This window comes from Vanellus vanellus (genome assembly GCF_965231255.1).
Source record: "Vanellus vanellus genome assembly, chromosome: 10".
NCBI classification, from domain to species: domain Eukaryota; kingdom Metazoa; phylum Chordata; class Aves; order Charadriiformes; family Charadriidae; genus Vanellus; species Vanellus vanellus.
In genome coordinates, this window is record NC_138915.1 from 7,950,788 (window position 1) to 7,975,186 (window position 24,399).

General features: G+C 40.8%; 1 protein-coding gene across 1 annotated transcript; it reads right to left on the minus strand.

Moving 5' to 3' along the window:
• Nucleotides 1-6,706: 6,706 nt before the first annotated feature.
• COMMD5 (COMM domain containing 5) lies at nt 6,707-24,332 on the minus strand (the record flags this gene model as incomplete). The annotated part of the gene is made up of 7 exons (XM_082488074.1): nt 6,707-7,239; nt 9,822-9,897; nt 11,720-11,815; nt 15,788-15,838; nt 19,687-19,715; nt 20,844-21,004; nt 24,167-24,332. 7 exons carry the CDS (start codon nt 24,330-24,332, stop codon nt 7,138-7,140), a joined length of 681 nt encoding a protein of 226 aa, XP_082344200.1. The 3' UTR covers nt 6,707-7,137.
• Between the last annotated feature and the right edge of the window lie 67 nt (nt 24,333-24,399).

Genomic DNA, 24,399 nt, shown 5'->3' on the forward strand with positions numbered 1-24,399 from the left:
TGAGGGGGCGCGGGCGCGGCGCGGCCCCGCCGGCCCATGCTGCTGCCGCCCCGCGCCGGGAGCGCCCCGCGCCGCCACCGCTTATATAAAGGCGGGCACGTGACGCCGGGCGAGGGCGCTCATTGGGCAGCGCCCGCAGGTTGTTACAAAACCAGGCGGTTTTGTAACGCGACGGCAACGGCCCCCGGCCCAGCCCGGCCCGCTGAGGGGGCCCGCCCGCCGCCCCGGCCCCGCCGCTGCCCCCCGGAACCCCAGCCCAGCTCACTCAAGGGCGAGGGAAAGCCGGCCGCCCCGCGGAGGGCTGTCCCAGCCCCCAGCCCGGGGAGGGGGCGTCCTGTCAGCAGTGGGCAGGCCGCGCCGCGCCGGTGTGCGAGACCCGTCGGGCGCGGAAGCAGCTCCGCTACGGTAGGGCCGACGCACAGCCGAAACCAGCCGGCACTCGCCCTCCTCCCCGACAGCCCGGCCGCTGTGGGGTTTGGCAGAGCTGTGCGCCGGGTGAAGGCGCCCAGGGGGGACCCGCTTCCCGCCAGGCAGGCCCGGTTACGATGAGCTTAAAAGTTACGTTTGACCCCGCCGGTCCACAGTGACATCGCGGTGAGAAACTGCGTTCAATTCTGGGTTTGGTGTTCTGGTACTTACAGTAATACAAAAGAAACAGGAGTTCCAAGAGATTTTAAAAAACAAGAATGCCATTTCCTGCTAGAGCTGGAATTTTAAAGGCTATAGTTACACAGTTAATCACTCTCTTTAAGCGAATCTATGTTGTAGTGATGCTATTCTAGTGTCAGGTAATCATGCTTTTTAGGACATTAGAAGGAAAATGTGTTTATTTGGTCATGCGGTGTGGCATATTGCACAGATACACCTGTCCGTGCCAGATTCTAGATAAAAAAGAACATGCCTTATGATGTTTGTTTGTTTTATTTAAGACCAGCTGTGTTGACCACTTCAATTTGCACATTCCCACCAATTTTCATTATATGAAAGGATTGGACAAGTTGTATAACTGTGCTAAATGTAGCCTAGGAAGAAAATGACCCATGCTACCATAGAATAGAAGCAGTTGTTTTAAAAGAAGTTGTCTGATTTTTTTGTTTGCAGTTTTATGCACACCTACTGTTACAGTTTCTAGAAATGTCCATGATATATATGCATGCATTTCCAAATACTCTAAAAATATAGGGCACTTTTCACACTGTCTTAAAATCCACTGCAGAATTTGAAATTTCTGAGGATATCCTATTACTGGTACTATTGGCCTCCTCACAAAGCTTAAAAGAGGGGATGAAGGAATTAATTTCCCATTTCTTACAGAAGTGTCTGGACTCCCCAGCTTAGACTGTGTAAGCTAAGCAGGTATTAAGGGACAAACCCTGCCTACGGGGTTTGAATGGACAGGGCAAAAAAGATGAAGAAAGGAGAGGTAACGTGACTTCTGTAAGACTGTTTAGAGAATATACTTGAGAAAGTTTAGATGAAGTTAGATTTAAAGTGAAAAACTAATTTAAAGCCACTTAAATTCTGGATCTTAACTCTTAATGATATACACTTTAAATTAATAATGAGGGCTAATTTTGTGATGTTTATGTGTCCATGTGTAGGCAATCCTTAAGCTTATACAGGAAGTCAGATATATACCTGGAAACAGAAGCCAGCCATCAGACCCTTCAATTGCCTTTGATTCCTATGATGCTAAGACATTTTGCCCCTGCCAAAAATTTGCCCCCTGTCTCTAGGGCTCTTGAATCTATTTAAAAAAAAAACAAAGTTCAACACCTATTCCTTGTTCCCAGGCAAGTCTTTCAACTAGAAAAAGAAAAAGGTTAATTGAATAACCGCTGGTTTCAGTAATTCATTCTGCCATCACTTAAATCAGACAATAATCCAAAGTATAGCACATCCTGCCATCAAATAATTCAAAGAAAGGGAGGACAACTGAAGCACTTAATTTTTCAGTCAAGCAATGCTTCAGAACAGTTAGAAAGAATTAGAATTTGTGCTCAGAAGTATGGGATTTTCCCATCACATTCAAACTTGCTAACATAGACTTCTTTCCAAACTTCTATGCAAGAAAAACTCATACTATAAAAGAACAAAACCCTTAACAAAAAAAAAAAAAGAAAAAAGAAAAGAAATGAAAAATGTCTTCTTGTAGCCTTGAGGTTGACAGTTGTCTCTATTGCAAAACTATAGTCTCAGCAACCCCTCAGTGTGTTATTTTATAACCATTGTCCTGAAAACCACTATGAGTCAAAGCCTATTCAAGCGAGGGAAAGTGACATAACTGCTGGTTACCAGTAGCAATGCAACGACAATCTCTCTATCAGGAATACGCCACCAGTATTTACATAGTTACATAGCAGACACTTAAAGAGATAAGTCATGGTATAAAGGGAGGGTTTCTAGCAGCACACATTCAGGATAGGGAATGGAAATAGATTATCATAGAAAATGTAATCAGCATTCGTGCTCTGAAAGGAACTTCCACAGTTTCCATTTACAATGTATGAAAGCATCAACAGGGCTAGCTGACAGTCTGATCACTCGGGACTGAAATGAGCCTCAAAAAGGCACTGTGAAATGTACTTCTGGGAATTCTCTTACACCAGCAGGGACGTGGTTGAAACATTTCAAGAGAAAAGGGCAGCTGTGCTTATGAACTACTCCCATGGTGGAAGCTGTATGCTTATGAGGGTTCAGAACACAGACAGATCTTAATCCAAAGCCAGAAAACAGTTAAGACCTTACCACAGATGGCTGATGGGCAACAGCTCTGTGACTTCTTAAGGGAGAAACCAGCTGGTTCTGCCTCTGCTAGTTCCTGGTATGTGTGGTGTTTGGTAAATGTTAGTACTTTGTGGGGTGTGACAGGTACAGAGTGAGCTGTACGGTCACTAACGGAAAAATGTTTTAAAGCCAAGATACTAATTTACTGTTCACTAGAAGTCAAACAACTACAAAATATTTGATTCTGACATCAGGCCCGGCTCTGCAAAGACTGTTTTAGCAAAAACAGCTGTGTAAATTGAATGTACATGCTTGATCTAGATATGCTGGGATGTTTTTATATAATACAACCTGAAAGCATGGAGTTTTTGTACGCTCATACATATATTCATGGATTTGGAGTAACAGTGGGTCATAACTTGATTAGAAAGCAAAAAAAAGAAAAAGCAAAAAAAAAAAAAAGCAGCAATCCCGTACCTATCTGCATTGTTCATGAGATCAAGAACGGATTTATCCTTCACTTCAACAGAAGAAGTTAAAGCTAGGAGGTGACTCACTCTGCAAAAGCACATCTCCTTTGTATGATTTTTCTACAAAGGGAGGTTTAATTTCTTCCTTTTAATGACAGTGAGAACAATACTGATCTTCCAGCAGTTAATGGCTGGCATAACAGGCAGTATGAGTGCATGACTACATTCTTCAGCCTTCTTCTGGAGCTATAATCTGCATCACATTTTGAGACCACAAAACCAACCAATAAACCTGTTTCTTTCCCCTTTCAAACACAGCGAACCCAAGTGTGAAATTCTGACCTACTCGTCATGCTGTCAAAGCTCCTTCTCTACTGGAAGCAGGGATGTGAAAAGTCACATAACAAATACAGCCACAGATTGCTTTATATTTTCAAGTGCTCTGCACACATTGTAATAGTCCATAGGCAAGAATAAATTTGGACTGATGGCCCATGGGGTTGAGCCAATTAAAAAAAAAAACAAACGAGGGAGGTTTGACTGTTACATCAGAAAGCTGCGCTAACTTACAGTTAGAGAACAGGAACTGAAGACATGTGAGTTCTCTGATTTTGCCGCTGAATCTCTGAATGATTTCCGGCAACTATCTTTAACTCTCCTTTTGCATTCTGTCTACTGTGACTACTCCTGCATGCACTGGGCATCTCTGCCATTATACACACAATTTACATTGGAAAACAAGCAAGTTCAAGTTCTATTTTAAATATGTTTTGACACATTAATCCTGAAAGAAAAGGCATACTGTTCCATATATTACAAAGGAAATGAAAGAAAAGGTGTAATGGAGAAATTTATGTTCATATGCCATGGTTAGAAAATCCCTAGAATTAAGACATTCACAAATACATTAGTCAGTTTAAATAAATGCATGGCACCATCAAAGAGAGAAAGCATCTGGATCACTGGGGTTTGTTTTTCAGGGAAGACTGCCAATAGAGCCTCTGAAAGGTGCTCGTTACCTATTGGTCTGTGAATGTGTGTAATAAGAAAAAAAACCAGTGCCCGTCCCATGCAAATCTGCTGCCTTCCTAATTGATGACTGACTAGTGATCAGCTTGGCAAGGCCTTGGGACCGACAAAGCGAGCATTGCATTCAAGTTGTATCTTTCCCCATGTGACAGGGGGATTCAGAATGCGTCCTTGAAGCGTAACCAAACCTAGAGTGACTTGGGTAGAATCATTTGTGTTCAGACATACCCAGATTCATAGAAGGTTACTTTTGTTCCGTATTGGAATGAAAGGGCTACAGTCAGAAATTCAATGGAATTCAAATTCCAGAGTATTTTAATTGTGAAGTAAGAAGATATTTCAGCATTGAACAAACATTTAACACAATTCACCATGAAGTTCTGAGAAACCTAACAGTAACTTGAAGGCCTGTATTTTATCAAAACTGAAGAACTATCCGCTAGCCATTCCCACTAGCCGTTTTTGTGACAACTGCTGTTTTACTGGAAAGCTAATCTCTCAGAAGGAAAGCCCAAACACACTCTTCTTTTAAGTACACAGGAATGAAAATCCCAAGTGCTTAAGAACCCCTCTGTGTGCATGGTAAACCTGCAATTACACTAAACTGCTTAATGTGTGGCAAGACAAACTTGAGACTAAAAGGTCCATCACCTCTTGCAGAGAATATGAAGAAAACGGTCAGGAAGCCTTTCCATTTCTGGACAACATGGGCAATTGCTCTTACAGGAGAACAACTGAATGAATATATTCTGTCTAGAAGGTAAAGGTACTTATGGATTCTTCTACTCTGACCCCTAAATAAAATACTTTGCAAAAATCTTAAGCAATAGGTCATTTTACACCCATGCAGTGCTCTGTTTGTCTGACAAGACTTCACTTATGGTCTCAATTAAGATACTTTCCAGTTCAAAACCACGTAAACCTGAACATTGAGAAGGGAAAGGTTATAACAAGGAACATTAAGAATGTATGTTTTGTTTCACAGCTTGTGATAATGTCCTTCCAGAAAGAAGATGAACAACCTTCACAAAGTAAAACCAAAAGGAAAACATCACACTAATGCAATCTACAGTCCACTTGAAGTTATAGGAGCTAATTCCTCCTCATATGCTTTGGTGTGACCTGAACACAGTAGTTAAGATGCAGTACAGATCAAACCTGGAAGTTATTGATGAGTGGCCTACAAAACAAATGGAACATGCCAGTTTTTGAACAGTTTGAAATCATGGCTGATTGATAGGTTTATTTGAAACTACAGGACACATTCTTGCACAAGTTTTAAAAGCTCTCTGGACCACAGCTATTTAGCTATCTTTAGATTGGTATGGACCACTGTCAAAGAACGTCTCCTCTTAAAAAGTATGACAGTGAAGTATTTTTATGCATGTTGTGATTCTTAAAATCCAAGAGCCAAGTCATCCTTTCCTACACAAACATCTGTGGAAGTGTAACAAGCCTCCTGAATCCGCAATTTTAATTTCAGTAGTTTTCTGTGGGGAGTGAGGAAGATTAAGGCAAGTTCTACAATGAAAAAAAACTGAGAGAGAGAAGCATGGGTGGTACTACTGAGGTAGAAACCCTGAAAGCAGTTAGAACAAGCCAATGCTTAACAACAGTAGTGGCATGTGCTTTCTAAACTACTCTTGACAGCCAGATAAATCCTATAGTTCTAGGGCCCATGGCGTGTGCTGTCTTTGGGCCATTGCTCACAGCATCCACTTTGCTGATGGGGGGAAAACTTGTTCAGGGAACAATTGAGGAATGCATCCCTTCTTGGCAAAACTTAGGGGCGTACCTGTGGTCCCACAGTGTTTAAATGAGACTTAAAACATATGCTTCAAGTTAAGGGAGTTCTTCCAAGGTTTACTTACGGGGCAAAGGAGTAACTTAGAATAGAACAGAATATTTCAGTTGGAAGGGACCTGCAATGATCATCTAATCCAACTGCCTGACCAATTCAGGGGCTGCCTAACCACTTCAGGGAGCTCCAGCCTATGCTTAACTGTTTTCTTGACCTGAGGGCTTGGATATCCTCATACCTTGACTTTCATTCCAGAGGCTGTACGCAGCCTCTTCATCTTGGGCTCTGACTTGCGCTATTAAGGAGTATATAGCTGTAGAGGTCTATATAAGGTTACTGCCTCCTGCTGCTTGCTGTCATCACAGTGCCAGTAGTAAGTCAGATGATTCCATTTACATTGAACACACAGGAAATACGTGAAACAAGAGGCAGGCATTTCCAGTTAGATATATATAAGATTACGGTTATTTAGCCCATTGCCGTCAACCAGATAAAGACTTAGATTGCACCTTTCCCCTTCTGCAGTTCCATGGAATTAGTTCTGGTGATATTTCTTGATCCACAGACTTCCAATTTTCTTCAAAATTAGTCTTTAAATATCTGTAGCTATATACCTCAGTCACTTAGAGAGAAGCCAGACAGCAATTTTACTTACACAAAGTCAAGTTCACATTTGTCATACTAGAGCGCAGAAGTAGTTTTTTTATTTTATTTTTTATTTGGGATATTGCAGAGCTGTCTTATGATACACATTGATGGGGCTTCCGGTAGCAGGCTTTCAAAAATAATTAGAGTGATGAATCATAATCAGAAATAAATGACTCTTACATCTATTAAAGACAGTTATTTAAAAAATGTTTTGATGAATCATGCAAAAATGCTCGCAAACAGCATTATACTTCTTCATAGATATATATTTTTTGTTTTTCCTAAGTCTTATGAAAAAAGCTTGTGCTTTTAACACTTGAATTGAAAAAGTATTTACAGCAGACATCATAAATGCTACACTGCAGTTCAGACAGGCAAAGTGGTGATGGTCCCCTGCCCTGCCATTCGCAAAACACACTGAGGGCTTCAGATCTGTTCTATAAACTCCTAATTTTAGAGTGATCAGTCCTGGATCTTCAGTATGCTCCTTTTCTCCAAATCATTCATTTCCTTCAGTATAAGGGCAACATTGTATCTCAGTTCTTGAAACTTTGCAACTGGCACCTGAAACAGAATATTCAGGTTAGAAAACATGAAACGTCTTAGGAACTTTGAGTAGGGCATGCCTATGGATAGGAACATTCCACAGTGTCAGCCCAATCTCTCTTAAAATACTTTTTTTTTTTTTTTAGACTTAAGACAAAGGATTTGAGGTCAATAAAATTCAGTTAAGACAACTAAATCATCTGGGTGAAAAAGAAGAGCAGAGTGGGAAAAAACAGAAATAACAGCTACATAGAACATTTTCTATACTGCCTGATGTAAGAAAGGAAATACTACAGAATGTAAACTGATGGCTGCTGTGGTGAAGACAGTCATGAACTGGAGGGAAAGATAAAGACACCTGGAAGGTTGTGGAGCCTATAGAATTCTCAAGCAACAAATTCCAGATATTCTGCTTGTCCAAACTTGCAGGAGAAAGGAACTGAGCCTCAAAGCAAGAGACTTGGCAGCAACCTCAAGAGCAAAGAGAACTGGGCACTGTCTATACATGGAAGGCAAAAGATTTTGATTAAATATACAAAATATACATTTATACATACATTATACATACAATATTAAATATACATTTTCAACTGTGCAGGCAACTAATGGACTTTCCTTTACCACTTCAAGCCTGAGAAGCCAAATGGATGGAAATCTATTATCTGTTAAGACAGAGAACCACATCTGACCACAGGCACAGACTGGGCGCAGCACGCAAATGCATGTGATCACGAGTACCAACAGCAGTCTACCTAGTCCCAGGCTGCTCTGCGGAGCACTGCCTAATTTACTCTACTGCTTTGACTACATCGAACACACGCAATTCTTTTGACAAAGTCCCTTGTCATCCTTCTGCCTACTGTAGCAGAGATATCAATTATGTGAGAGGAATCCAACATCTGATTTGCAATTTCCATATGCATCAGAAATGCATAAAAAGGCATCATGTCCTTTTCACTTTTGACATATATACATACAACAAGACTCGAAATGCTGCAATTTCCATTGCTTTTCAAAAAATCTACATTGTCAGAAATCCCACCGCAATTGAAAAACCAAACCAAACCAAACCAAACCAAACCCAAGAGATCAAAGAGTGTAACCCATACACATTCTAAAACTGTTCATGACGGAATTACCTTCTGGACTTACCATCCTACATAAGCCCTGTTAGTTAGGACATTCTGAACGTATCCAAATGAAAGGAAACTGAAGAGACGAGTGACTATATTTGCTTGCATGTGGTACCTTGAACCAAAACATAGGTTTATCCTGAAGAGCTACTAACTGCAGGAAGACCACTCATCAGATACAGAAATCATGTTTATAGCCAGATCTTTGGCATTCAGATCAAAGCAGCAGCAGAAGCAAACAGCTGATTCTAAGAGAAGCACATTGTTTGCTATTGGGTATCTGTACTTCTGCATGTACTGGACAGGCACACCAACACATCTCCACTGCAGAACAGCAAATGGTCTTCCACGGACTTACAACAAGAAAAACTAAAACCAAGCCAAAACAAGCAGAAACGATGCCACCAAGACCAAGACACTATATACCAGGAAATAAACCCCCAAATCTAAGCGGTAAAGAATATATACTAGTTTTTATTCTCATAAGTGAAACTTACCCTGTTGTAAAGGATTAACCTGAAGTCCACAGCATCATTTACATTCCATAGAAGACCTCAAACAGAACGTACAGGATGTTCTGAGCTAGACTGTCCACAGAGGGGTGAATGTGATCTTCTGTGAAGTGACACCCTCAACACTTTGCAATGTAGCACAGAATTTATGCCTTCCTCAACAGCTGCCTTCTTGTGAAGCCTTGTAACAGTAAAATCAGTCCACCTCTTTCAAGCCACAGTGCTTTGGTGCTTCCTCCAGACTACTACTAACACATGAACTGAAGCCAAAATCTTTAGAGTTCAAATGTAACAATGCCTGCTGTGCACCGAATTCCTGTACGCACCACCATGTTATTTATAGAACAAATAGCATTCCTTTCAAAGGTTAAAAATATGGAAGAGTTTATGCTATCTTCTGGCAAGCTTTTACGTACAGTGTCATAAATATTGCCACTGACTAATTCTGAGGTAAAAAGCAAAGAGGTTTTTTACTTTCTTTCTAGTGGCAAGAACTGTATTGAAGAAAAAGAGAATAAAACCCCCTGCCGCAGAAGAGAATGTTACCATTCTTCACCAAATGTAGGAGGTTTACAGTTGTATCATACATTATATAAACTACCCCAGTAATTTTCCTGCCCTCAAGAGCCACCATCAGGTCTAAAGGTTACAGCTGATAACAAAACCATAGTTTTTAATCAAACCAGGTACTATTCAACAGTGCTTTTCAGTAATTAATATTCTTCTAACACTTGAGGTTTCAGCAAAATGTGTGTAGGAACAAGGTATGAAATGATTTTGGTTGACATTTCATTATACATTGTATGCAGCTACATTGAACATGAAGGATTTCAAAGCAAACCAACCAATGATAATGCACTGTTTACAAAAGCTTTAATATTTTAAATAGTAATTCAACTTTCTGAAAAGAATTTCAAGTGGTTTCTTTTTTATTTATTATGGCAATCAGACTTACTTCAAAGCGATGAGCTGTCCCATCTGAAAGCTTCATCATCATTAGAATGGATGGTTGAAGTGCACGGGCCAGTGAACTGAAATTATTTACATTATTAGTAGTACAATAGACATCAGCAGTGTGATGAGTACAGCATTGTACATTAACAGTTTAAGATATTCGTGTAGGCTTTACATAGAACATGAGTATTTTCAGTCACAGAGTCCTGTACCTGGCTGGCTGGAAACTCCTGAACATGGGAGTCCTGTCCAATTTACCTCAGTATGGCGACTAAAATTTTTTTAATAGTCTAGTAACTGCAAGTTTAGAAGCATTTTCATTTTACATAATAATCAATTTAGTGGAACTACGATAGGGATAAGAGCTGACCAAGTACTGCTAGTAACAATGCACAGGTTTCTTAGTCAGTTTACCATGTTGCATTAATTCTTTCCAACCCTTCATACTTTCAACTGCCATCTCATTTGGGGAATCAAGCTCTTCCAGTCTTCATTCTAAATTTGTGGGTTGTTATTTTATTTGATGACCCAAAGAGGGGAAATGAGTCATTCTTGTGCAGCTTCCATCAATCGATGTTGCCAAAGCCTGCTCAGGTACTGACAGGCATTACAGCCAGAAGCCATACCTCTTTGCAGAGGCTGTTGCTGGATGATAAACAAGAAATCCCAGGGGGAAGGTTGACTGGAAAGGAAAATAAGAGGAAGGAAAATAGAAAAATATAATGTATTGCTACTGTGTTGTGTGGAAAACAAATCATAGGATTTGGTTGCAGCTTGCAAGCATTGTGCCTAAGGATGTTTATCTGTACGTTTTGCTCTCTTATAGGTACAGATCTTTTCTGCATAGTGATACATGTGTGGTGCTTACAGCACTGCTCATCTGAGAGTTACCTGAACTAGTAGCTTGTGGCCATTACAATTTTCACTTAGGAAGCTTTTTTCTTGATTTCAGGAAGACTATCCCAAATAACCCACGGGCCTCAACTATGGCAGCAACAAGACTGCACTATCCCTCAGATGCAGGTATTCATGAATTCAATACGAAGTCACTCGTGCTAACAATTTACAGTACTGACAAATACTGGATCATCTTCCAACTTCTTTCACCTTGGTCCATCTTGGTTAGAACTAGACAAAGACCAGGAACAGCACAGACAACAGGTTTCCGTTTCCTTCTGGGTCTAGCCAAAGATCTATCCCCCAACTGCCTCTGATGTGGCAGATAGCAGGAAGCTATTCACTGCAGGCACAGACAGGATGATCACAAAGGCCTTTAGTCCTGTTTTGTGAAAGAAACTAGGAGGTTGTTCAACTGCATAACTATGGCAGTGTTCTGCTGCTGTTCTGAAGCCTCTCTTTGTAGAATCTACAGCAGACTGTACAGGTGATGGAAAGTAATTTTATTTAACATGTGCAACATACAAATGGTAGTCTACTTGAGAAGTTGAATAGATGATTTCCCTCCCCTGCTCCAGTGAAACTAAGAGCTTGGCTGGCTGCATGAGGCATCTAATTTATTCCATCATCTCTGAGGACCTGTGGAGTTGTATCAGCTCCATTAAGTTTTGAAATACTGAAAGAGAGACTCAAACTTTGAGTGAAATGTTTCTAGTACAGAGGTTTTAGAGATTAAAGCAAATAAGGAGCCTAAAAAGTACCCTTAGTAGAAGATGAAGGCAACAGCCTTTTGGCAGGTCCATGTTAACATCAGTAACCTGTATATAAACGGACTTCTATGCTGTTCAGAAAATCCCCTCCATATTTTACCATTTAATGCTACATGCCAATCCCTAACAGCAAGATATATTTTAACACTGTTAACATTTTCAAGCAGCACAAGAAGTCAGTTTAACCTTGGGCAAAATAATTTCTAGGGTCATGCAGGATTCACTTTTATACCTCGTGGATATAGCTACGTCCACTCTCCACTTGAAGTCCTGGACAGTTGGCAGCCTACTTCCTTGTATCAGAGCTGTGCCTTCAGAAGCAGGACGCCTACAGAGTAAATCAGAAATGGAAGACTGAAATGCAGATTCATAAAAGAAACAACAATCTAAAGAGAAAAAAGATTCCTCAGTACAAACCTGTCTGGAACTTGTTTCTCTTCTACATCTATCTTTATTTAGAGCGGTCTGAATGAGTGAAGGTTTTGTGTATTTAAGACAGCTGTGCTCAGATTACCCACTTCTCCTATGCTTAACTATGGTCCATGTTTAAAAAAAAAAGGAGACCCAAGTGACTCTGTATAATTCCAGTAAACTGATGTCACTATAAAGTTTAGTAAGAGTCATTGTGGTGGCTGGTATATCTATTATTTCAATTATATGCAACTGTAAGGCATAGAAAGGCATCTGCAAACATATCTTCACCTTCCTGCAGATCCAACAGGAACAAGCAAGCAGGAACGAGACAGATGACTTGAGCAAAAAATTTAGAATGAGGTCACTGTGCTCCTTCAACAGAAAGCATCTAGTATTAGAGAGCAGCAGCGTTTTAAAATATAATAATATTAGAGTGTATCTTGAAGCATACTTTAAAAAAAAATAATCACACAGTGGTTCTTGCTAATCCAACATAATTTGCAAATTCTAAGTTCCTTACATAATGTTCACTGCCAACCCCAGCACAACCTTCAAGATTTTGTCTAGTCTAATGTGTAAGAAGCCAAGGACTTCATTTATTACTCATATTGCAGGAAGAATAAGGCTGATCAAGCCTCAGGTTATTTCTGCGAGGAAATACAGTTGACAGCAATTAAACTTCAGATGGTTGACAATCTTTAAAATTTTAACAGTATCTTAAGCTCTGGGTAAGTAAACAAGTCAACCCATTTTTAGATATATATGCAGAAATATCTTCAGAATGAGGTCACTGAGCTGGTCCATTTGGGAGCTAGTGTGGACTTCACGTTACTTACCCTTTTCTTGTTTGGTTTCTTCCCCACCCCCCAAACATTCCATGTGTCTGGAAGTTATTTACAGTACATTTCAAAGCTACTCCACTACTCACGCTAAGGGCAGGATAAGAAACGTTACATCCTTTATCCATGGTGCTACACATAATCTAATTACAGACTTTACATCAGAAAGGAATCCTCTCTGAACAAATCAAGGACTGTAGGAATGATAGTCTTAATGTCCCTACTCAGATTGTCTGTAAGTTAGCTGGTACCTTTAGAAACTGCCCAGAAAGATTAATGATTCAATAAGGTACACAGCACTTACAGTCTTAGATCCTCCAATACTCTTGCATTTAGCAAAGGCAATATAAGAAATAATTTATCCTTTTTTGGGGGGGGGGGTTGTTGGGTGGTGTCAGAAGTGACACACATTCCTAATAGTACGGTGAAGGAATGAGCAGAAAAAAATAGCTCAGCTGGTTCTTACTCACTGTCAACTCTTGGACAGGAAGTAGGTCACCGCAGCTGGGTGCAGCCACGAGGAGCTGGAGTCTAGAATGGTCATTAGCAGGATTAAACAGTAAGAACAGGCCTTTCCCTCAGTGGCGAGCTGCTGCCAGAGTATTGCTTAATTTGGGGAATGCCTAAAAATAGCCACACTGCTGTTGCTGCTTCCTTAAGACATGCTAACTCTCATCAATGGAAGACGGTCCATTCAGTGCACCACCAGCATTTTGGGGGAAGAAAGAGTAGAGAAAACAGGAAGATATTCCAGTTAGCGGTTGTGGGAAGGGTCAGCAATGCCCAAACAGAGGTGAAGCTTCTGAATATTGTTAAGCTATAGCATTTCTATGGCCAAACCACAAAGCTTTAGTTCTGCTCAGGACTGCACTTTAGTACCATTCCCTCAGAAAGAGCTGTAGCTTTTATAAGTTTAAGCTTCTGTCAGCACCTTCCCAGCTTGGACAAGACCACAGCTGGAAATGCACGAATCCTGTAAGGATAACAGAATGTGCATAGTGGCCAACATACATATAGAAATTATATGGGCCACTAATCAAGCCATTCTAAAAGGAATAGCAAAATGGAGCAGAAAAGACTCAATGGATCTAAACCCTATAGACTATAATCACATTTTCTGAACACTGTGCCAACAGCTGCAATATACTGTCAGCACACAGTGCAGAAGGCAGAAGTTAGAACAAATCAAGCACCACGGATCTGCTAGAGACAATCCAAATTATATGTGGAAAAGATGATACACCTAGTGACAAGAACATCATCTGCCAAAGGATGTAACAGAAGAGTACTCAAAAATGAAAGATCGGATAATTTGGAGCAGCAGCTGACCTAACAATATCAAAACTAAAGACAAATTCTGGATGGTTCCCTATGCACATAACAAGATATGCCTAGCAGGCCGCTGAAAAGAGAGAATGAATAAATTGGTACGTGTGAATTGCTGACAAATGGCACACAGAATGCACCCTCCTGGTAGAAACTAAAGCTACGCTATTTAAAAAAAATGCAGTACATTTATTATAACCATTCAGAGAAGGGGAAGTTAGGGTTATCCTTTTCCTTGAAAAAGTTTTAATTTCATGCAGTTATTTGATGGCGTCAATGTGGCAAGTTTTCCTTTCCTTTCAGTCTATATAGCTTGATGGAACCGTGGGGACACAGAAATACAAATGTCAAATTTCCAGTACCTCAGAGCTATTGTTTAGTGAACAAAATTGCAAAAATAGAATAAGATGCCAGGAAAAGTATTAAAAATGGATTTTTCTGGGTTATCTAGCTCATACTGAATTTCTGATCAGATGCTAATACTTCTCTTACCATCACAATCATATATATTTACAACTCAATAAGCATATGTATGATTCAGTGTTACATTTAAGATTATAAAAGCAGATCTGTCTAGAAATCAAATCTGAGGTGCTCTTCTCTGGTCTCAAAACACAGAGCAAGATTACACTGGATAATCACAGCTTTCAAAATGAGGAAAAGCTAAATTTTCCAGCATCGTGATTTCACAGTAGAAAACAGACAATCATGCATGCTTCAAATGACATCTAAATTTATCTTCTTTCTCCACTGCAAACAATATTTCCACTTTGCAACCATGAATTTTGCATTCTTAACACCTATAATTCAAACAGAAGAGCAAAGAAAAGATGAGAAAGCTGAATTTATTTTTACTCCAAGAACCTTTAGCTTTAAGCCAAGATCTTAACCAAGGAAATGAAAAATATTTTGAACTTTGGTAGCAGCATTCAGACCCTTGTGAGGGTAACTGAAATACCACAACTATGATTATCAGGATTCCACGCAGAATATCTGGAACAGCATTGGGTTAGTGATGCTATGTGCTGAGTGACCTCAAGTTTCAAGGAGAAAAGTTTTACACATGCAAGAAGTTCAAGCTATTTCTAGGTGTAGAATAAGCTAAATATTGTTGAGCAGAGAACCATATAGAAAAAAGGAATACCTAGAATGGATAAAAGAGATGGGTTGTTCAAAAAGTTCTTGATTTAGTACTTCCTCTGGAGCTACTGAGGTATACTGCTTAGAAAATGAATTCCAGCTAGCAGAGCACTTGGTATCTCACAGGTGTCATCAAGTCACCCAGTGTCAATTCCCAATTCCACTGTACATTAAGACTTGATTAAATGCTATCTGAGAAAGCTTCCACGAACCACAGCACGTAGAAGGCATGTGTAGCTTGCCTCTCAACAAAGCAAGATGTAACTTGCAATGATAATGATGACAAAACCACTTAATTCTGCAATGCATTTTTCATCTGTAGGTATTGATGCACCTTACAGAGGCTATAGCCCATTATAAAAACTGATGGGTAACGATCACAGAAAAATTGAAAATAGGCATGAAAACTACACATCAGCTACACAAGCCATGCATGACGGATATCATGTTATGTTGAATCAAAATAATGGGACAAATCTTGTTGTCACTAATTTAAAGAATTTTTCTGTTCCTTCAATAGGACCGTGATTTTTGTCAGCAGAGCTCTGTGCAACCCTGCTGGCTGAAGGGTTGATACTAACCTGTTGCCAAAGACTATACTGGAAAAGTCCACGATGAAATCTTCTGGTATCCTTAAAGAGAAGAGAGATACGAAATAGTTAAGTCTTTTGTAACCCCAAGTATATGGCCTTAGCTAAAAAAAAAAAAAAAGTCATCTATTATAGAACACAAAAAACATGTCAATATTCTCCATCTTCCATTGCTTAAAACTGCCATCAGCTCTTACGTAAGCACTTCAGTATTGATTCAGTATAGGCTCTCAAAAAGACAGCCTATGTTTTTATACCAAGAACCCTAAAAACTGTATTATGTCTTCCTGTCCTGCCTAGCATAGCAACAGTGAGTTTCACAGGAACTCAGTATTTGCTTAACTTTTCTCAGTAAAGTGAAGAAAAGTTCTACTGATGGCTCTGACAAGTGCAGAAGGCAGCCTAGCAATGCATGCTTTCAAAAATCCCGAACCTACACATTTCATTTAATTTCACTTTCACTTGAAGTATAATGAAAAGAAGAAGAATTCTGATGAATTGCTCCCTCAAAAGTAAAACCAGAGGCCCTTGTAGCTAAGATTACTTACAAAAGGAGCATATTTAACATGGGGAGGACAAGAATAAATTTGATGGGGACCATGACAACTAGTCAAATAGACTAACTTGCACTCCATCCACCCTATGCCTCTCCAGCACGTTACCATTCCTCCGATGCTGTTGTTGCCTTACCAACAAGCTGCTGTTGATTTTCAGTTCAATATATCAGGCTGTGAACTGCAAAGACTGCAGAGCAAACACTATCCATTCCGCTGCCTTTGCCACAGGGACAGTAACCTCCTACAGAGAGGCAGGTTGGACAAGTGGGAAAAGTAACTACTTCTGCTGCCACAGTTAAATCCAGCGCTCAACATGAATCACTGCCCAGAGACATTACTCACCAGTGGCTTGAGATACACAGCGGTATATCAAAGAAAAATCAAAGCAAACAAGGAAGTTACCTGTCCTAAAGGGTTTACAGTGTCTAATGATGGGAGAAAAAACAAGTCATCAACTCACACAGTGGGAAGATGAAACAGCAGTTATTAGAGCTTGAATTCTTAATGGAAGGAGTGGGGTTAAAACACATTTTTAAATGGTGCTTGGATAAAACTGAATTCATATTAGCACGGTAGTTATCTAAGGCAAACTGGGAAGTGAGGAGGAGGGACTAGACAGTGCTTTTTTGGCTGCACGTGTCTGTCTCTCTTTCAGAAGAGACAAGACTATTTCTGCAAACGTTACTTATAGTTTCCGTGCAAGTGTATCACTTAACCCATCCTGATGATGACCGAATATCCTCTGCATGTAGTGGACAAGCTGGAGACAGGGGGCATAATATGATTATTATGATACCTATCACAATACTTACTCGACTGTAAGAGGAAGTGTTATTAAAACTGAAGCATTAATGCTACCTTTGAGCTTGCATTATTTTTTCTGTGCTGTTAATGGTTTTGCTGAAAATTCTGTTCCTGGCTCAAGCAGCTTACACGAAGCCAGTCACACACTAAACAGATCCAACAGAGAACATGGCACAGTTCAGGCCTGAGCTATGATGGCAATCAGTTTTCAAAGGAACGTTCTGAGGAAAGGACTCAAAGGGCAAGGAAGAAGGTGTGAGGATGTCTCAATCCCATGTTATTGACCTGAGCCATAAGGTTATTAAACAACCTGAAAGGCAAGGGAAAAAATACCATCCACAATTTGGAGTGAATTTATTCTCACTGGCTCAGCCAGTCAGGCCAAGAAATAGAGGATACAGAATAGTAACCCTGTGAAACCAGTAGTACTGATCTAATTAATCAGAAGTGGGCATGTCTCCCAGCCTCTCTCTCCAACAAAACTAGAAGCCAAGACCAGCTGCATCACCATGAAATTGAGAATTACAAGACTTTATATGGGTGGAATTAGTCCAGTCTTCAGCTTCACTGAAGGAAACAAAACAGAATGCAGGAGGGGTGAAAAAAGGTAACCTGCCCAAACACTGGGTGCCAATAATGCCAAGACACTGCCGTTCAACCAGCTACATGTGTTGTTCATGGATGTGATCACAGGCTGACCCTCAGGAGTCACTGCAGAAGGATAAGTGACTGAATGTAATTAGTAGATGCCTTAAAAACAAGCAGGTATTTAATCTCCAAACCCAAGTGCATTGGGAAACATAGGAAATGAGATTTCCCATAGGAATCGAAGATGCTAAAAGTGCTATGAAATTGACTAAGTATCAGAGCTTGAGAGTAGAATAAGTTCGAAAAGTTTAGCCACAAGGTGAAGAGAGCTACTCACACGAAATAAGACTGCAAGAGATGGAAGTTAGGAAGAGTCCCAATAATGTGAGAACCATGGGAGCATAGCAGCAACAAGCAGCACATAAAACATACAAGTCTGCAAGCAACACAAATGCAGTTACCAGAACTATTGCTGCTATATCAGTCATGTTAACCACAACAACAAGATAGAAAAGATTTTTCAATATATAAAAGAAAGATATAAAAAAGATAATAGAGACTGAAAAGTATCTTCATAGTTCCACAAATAACCCATAATCCATAAAGAAAAAAAAACCCAACTACAAAAGTGTGAGGCAATAAAGTGTGGTCAAATTACAAGGACAGGGCCCTGGAAGTTTGTATTTCTAGGTACAGCCAGTGACTTCTGGCACCCCTGTACACCAATTTTTTCCACTGCTCAACAGAGGAATATTCACCCACCCCCAGAGAACCTGGCATGGAGCTTTTAGTGCTCTTCATTATTCCTTAATCACACTGAACACATTCTGCGTGCACCTCAAAAAACACCAACTCCCACTGGGTCAAAAGCAATTCATCAGTTTCTTACTGACCTACTTTAACCTGGGTGTGAACTCCATGACGTGGCAGAGGAAGCAGCTTGCATTTTAGCTCACAAGACAAAAGGCAGGCCAAACTCCAGCACTGAGCTGCAGACAAAATTGTATCAACTAGCAAGGCACCTTTCATCATGGCCCCAATTACACCCTTCACTGATTACACCCCGATTACAAGTCTAAATCTGCACCTTTAATTTGCTTGAAGTTACTCAAAGTTACGCTTATGAGTCTGCAGAACAGAGTCTGAGAAGAAAGATAATTTGCAGGTTAACGGACAAATAAGGATGAAAAAAGGCAGAATTAGAAACATACCTATCTATTTCTCCTAGGTAGCAATCAGAATGCTAAGAATTATGGGAAATTAGCATTTTAAAACAATTGGGCCTCGGTGCAGAGATTTCTCTATAGATGAAAGCATCAACTGCTGCTATTCTCTCATTGCTACTGAATATGGAAATAAGGGAAAACCTATAAAGATTAGCATCTCATGTCTAGCTTTGAGGATATGAACTTTTATTCAGAGATACTCTGAACAGACTGATACAGGTTTTGACTAAGTCTGTAACAGACGCTATGCTTTCTTGGGTAATGGGCTGGACAGATCGTAGCTGAACAAGGTAGTAGGATTTCATGAGCATTATATCATTGGCCCTTCAAAGAAGAAAAAAAGTAGGGCAGTTTCTTAGCTTCTGAAATGTTACCACTATCTTACCAAACAAGTTAAAAAATATTGCAGGGCAAGGTGGTGATGGCAGAGAGAAGGTCACTCACATTTGCATAACCTACATTACAGACTAAATTAGACCAATCTCCCCAGCATGTGAAATTTACTGCTCATGCTCAGTGCTAAATCAAGTCTTACACAACACCTGTTTTTTTTTTCCTCTGGCTTCGCATGACATTTGGCAACAGATGTATTATGTGTTATTTACAGGTAATTTTTATACCAACTTTGTTCTGTAAAAAAGTTGATTTCGAGAAGCAGTGACATAAGTTATGAAAAAACGAATGGATTAAAAAAAACAGGCATAAACAGGCATACCTGAGCTCCTTTAGGTCTTCCTTAAAAACCTAGAAAGACAAGGAAGGTGAAATTTTACAGAATGTAGTCTTGAAAGATCATTTCTTACCTAGTGAATTAACAGTGGTTACTTACTTGGTATCTCTCCCAAAAAGTTTTAGTCTTGAGTGCCAGTGGTTTTGAAATGACAGGTTACATATTAAGAAGAATTTCCAGGAGCGCTCAGTCAAGTTGTGGGAAACTAATTTTAAAGACCTAAATCTCTTGGAAGCCTTTATTTTCGAAAACAACACCCCTGCCATTTCTTTTATGTAGCTATCCATAACATATTCTTCTTTTAGAGTAATTATGTACCCTCATTCTCAAATATGTTGTGCAGTAACTTGTTTAAACTATGACAACTGAAAGGAAGTGGCAAAAGATAAGCTCTGAATACTAAAAGCGTACTTTCACTGCGTTTCCTGCAATATATGAGCTTTCCCAGTATGCCTGGGTAATTATGAAAACAGTATCTTAAACAAAGAGAGAGGTGCTGGAAGTCCAGAATTGGTTCGCTCACATAAAAATAAAATGTAAGGTAAAGTAACATGAAAAGGGAAAGAAAATAGCCATGAAGAAAGAATAGGGGTTGGGAACATGCGGATGAATACAAACTCACACAGAACATCTATAGTACAAACAGAAATAGCCCTTTCTCCCAATTTCCACTATATTTTTCTGGCCATGAGACCTTCCTTCCTCTATGACAGAAGTATGAAGAAAGGCAAGCAAACAAATATGAGAAATTGTAAGTGTGGACAAAATGAGCAGTATGTGTGAACACACAGTTAGGGTAAGACAGAGAGTTGACGCCAATGAAATAACACTTTGCAATGGTTTCTTTGGGGGTTTTAACTTAAGAGTGGAAGCAAACATGCAGAGTATACCAGATGCTGAAGCAGAAAGAGATACAGGAATCTCTTTCCCAAAGCTTAAATACTCTTCCAAAAAGCTCACTGTAAATCTAGCCAACAAGTAAAATAATAAGCTCTAGATTTTTAACAGTTTCTTCCAACCACTTTAATGTGGAGCAACATTTTTACGTGCAGCTCCCCACCCTGGCAAATAGAGTTCAGATGGTAACTCATGTCTAATGCAGCTTTTAACTTATCAGGACTCCAAGTACGCCCAGAACTTACTTCTTGTTTGAAAGTTGATAAGGGGAGTCTCAATGCTTCTCGGAGAAGGGTATACATGCCAGAAATGAGGAAAGAAAGTTGCTCTTCTGAGAGATTAGTGCTTTCTGCAATCAGCTTGACAGATTCCTTGCAGTCTTTTCCTTCCAATGCATTAACAGTGACTGTGGATAAGAAAGCAAAGCAAGATTCCTTTAAAACAAGGAAGACCTAGAGACTGTGAACGTTAAAATAAACACGTCTACAATTTTACTTAATGTACTGACATTTTTCCTGATGTGAAACTATCACTTCAGGTCTCTGTAAATACACCTGATCATCCACCACCACAGGTCAGTCTCACAACACTTTACCAAGAGAACGTCAATGGATTAAGCTTTTGCATTGTAAAATTGAAGATGTTTTCATTGTTGAAATTTGTTATTGCTCACAAGTACAAATCCACCTTGAGCTTCTATCAACAAACTTGTTCGCATCAGAAGTCTGCTTACAGCTTAATTACACTTCTGATAAACAGGATAAGAGAGGATTGAGAGTAAACAATTCAACACTGTTCTCCAACGTTTTACGTAATTAACTTATCTTCAGTGTCAGCAGAGACAAAGGATTAAATGAGGAAGGAGACAAAACTAAACCTTCAAGTCTTGTAGTTTGCACAATTGCTGATAATACAAACTTTGAAGGAAATTACTGTTAATCCATGTGGATACACTAATAACTGGTATGGGATTATCTCAATCTTCATAATTCAGTTATTCTTCCTTTTTCCATGGCTTATATAAGTTTCTGTTGTCACATCACCCTCTGTCCTGCACCCTGATCAGTCTGCATGGACTGCTGGAGCCACAGGAAGCTCCACTGTAGATAGAAAAAAGATTACTGACACAATCCCATTGCAGGATTGGGGCATTAGATTAGTCATTTACAATATCAGTTCCATATCAGAGCCATATCAGTGCTGTGAACAAAACATGAAAAGTTAAAAATGTCCACAAAGTGTTACTGAAAGCGAACACAGAGATTAGTTTAATACTAAGGTTGAAAAAAAAGAAAAGAAGTTTTAATCAAACTGCCGGCCTGCCTTTTGGTATTAGGTGGGTTCCGTCTTCTAATTCTGGATAAATTCTCTTTGCCTTTCACATTCTTAAATGCACAACAAATTCAGTGGCAAGTCCTGGATCATTCACATGGCTGACTGAATTTGTCTGGCAGTATCTGCAGGGCAGATTTCACACAAAGTAGCTAGGATGTGTAAGGTGCTAGTACCAAGCTTTCCACACTGTCTGAAAAAGGTTCTGCTCTATGACAACAAAACTAACTTTGCGAAGAGTCTATTTACTGGAAAGGCCAAATACAGATCAGCACCGAGGCCTGTTTACTAGATCACATACAGAGCAGGAAACAGGTTGCCATCTACTTACCTAGCTAAATACAACTTTGATCTGTTTCTTCAAAGGACAACAGGTTGTTTATAGTTTTTAGCTAGACAGCTTTAATGACAATATCAGTTTTCTTTCTGTTGACTAACCTTAATAACTGGTTGAAAATCCATGTCTTCTTTTATAACCTACTTGCACTACCCTAGAATACAAGATTTTTTTACTCAGTATAGCTCAGGGAACTCAGAAATATCAACCTTACCAACATTTCCAACAGTCCACCTGAGGGAGAAAAAAAAAAGAATAATCCCGGCACAGCCCAAGAAAATCTCCCTGCTGGGTCATTTGCTCCTAGTAGAAGATGCCTGCGGTCTCAAGCTTATACTTGCAGTTTAGCAGAGCCTGCAACAACGCTGGCTGGTTAACCCTGAGATAACGGTACAAGCAGTTTTTACATTGTGAACTGAGCAGGCATATGAAGCAGCATCTCATTTTTTATATTAGTTATTATTTAGTGATAGAGTAACAGCAACAGCCTCAAAAAACTAACTTGGTGCCAGTGCTGGAGCAATTCAGATACACTCTGTTGAAATCCATCGTGTCTTCAAAGACTTCCTAACTTTCAAGGGTAAAAAACCCTGTCCTGCAAGCTGTTAATCACAGACCAGCAAGAGCAGAAGACGACTAGAGATGTCTGCCGGCTCTGCACAATCTGGAGGCTGTCTCCATCCGCTCGGGGGGAACCAGTACGGGAGGGTTACTGGCCCTGGCTTCAGATGGTTTTGAAGGACTGTTTGCTCCCCCTGCAGTAGGAAGAATTTGTTGCACACCTAAGTGTAGGCGATAATTTACACCAAAATTAATCACAGATGGGGCTTAGAAGATGGTCAGGCTTCCTGGCACTGATATAACTTTTTGGTCTTCATTGCCTCTGCACTAGACAGCAAATATGGTTCAACATCTGTATTTACTTTTGTCCCAAATGCCTCTGCCTATGTGTAGGTTTATTATTTTATTGTAAGGAAACCATTCCTTATGCTCCATTTCTGACACTTAAAGACAAACCAGCTACCAGATGCTTTGTGTCCTCGTGGCCTCAAATCAAGAAGAAAAAGCCTGGAGGGAAGTCAGCTGAGAGAATGTGCATGTAAGGGTCGCAGCACTACACCATAGCGTACAGCCGTTGGTCTCCTCTCAGCCGGCCACAAACAAGCTGTTTGCTCTGCTAATCAACTCTTCTCTTTGCTTATTCTGTGATTATTTTGCACCCAATAATTTACTCAACCAAGTAACTGATTTTGGTGGTCAAAGGTGCCTTGAGAAAATCTCATCTGTCTTGCCTCACAGACCAAAATCAAACAGGCAGAGCACTTACAGCCCCAACTTCAGCGGAACACCTGCACTCTGAGGTTCCTTCATGTTCTCCTGGAAATGGCCATTGGGTCTCTGACTTCCACATGCCCTACGCAACCCGACAGTGACTTGACCACTGGCCCTCGGACTGAGGGGTGAAAGAGGAATGGGTTTAACAGCGCTCAGTGTGAGTTTGGGGGCCATCCATCGCTGCAGAACTGCGTACTTCATTCTGACGGATTTTACAGAATTTTAGAATACAACCAAGAAAACCCGTCACTGTATTTAACCCTCAGCTTTAGCTTCCCGCAGGGAAAAGCGTTCCAGGAGAGCTGCAGCCCTGCCGAGGGAGAGGAGAGGGAGAGGAGAGGGAGAGGAGAGGGAGAGGAGAGGGAGAGGAGAGGGAGAGGAGAGGGAGAGGAGAGGGAGAGGAGAGGGAGAGGAGAGGGAGAGGAGAGGGAGAGGAGACCCCCCAGCTGTCCTTGCCTTCCTCCGAAGACCCACGGCCTCCTCGAGGAAGGCGGCGGGCCGGCGAGCCCCGGGGCAGGACGAGCCCCGGCTGCGCGCCGAGGGCAGGCCGCGCTCGGGCCCTACCTTTGAGGAGCCGCCGGAAGGTTTCCTTGCCCACCTCCTGCACGCCCCGGGCCATGGCCTCCACCTCGGCCGGCACCCGCGGCCCCAAGAAGCCCACGCCGCGGCCCCCACCGCTCTCGCCGTACCCGTAGGCCGTCCCCGCCGCTTTGCCCGCCACCGCCGCCATGGCAGCGAGGCCCCGCCCCGCGGCCCTCCGCCGCGGCAGGGGGCGCTGTGCCGCCCCAGCGCGGTGG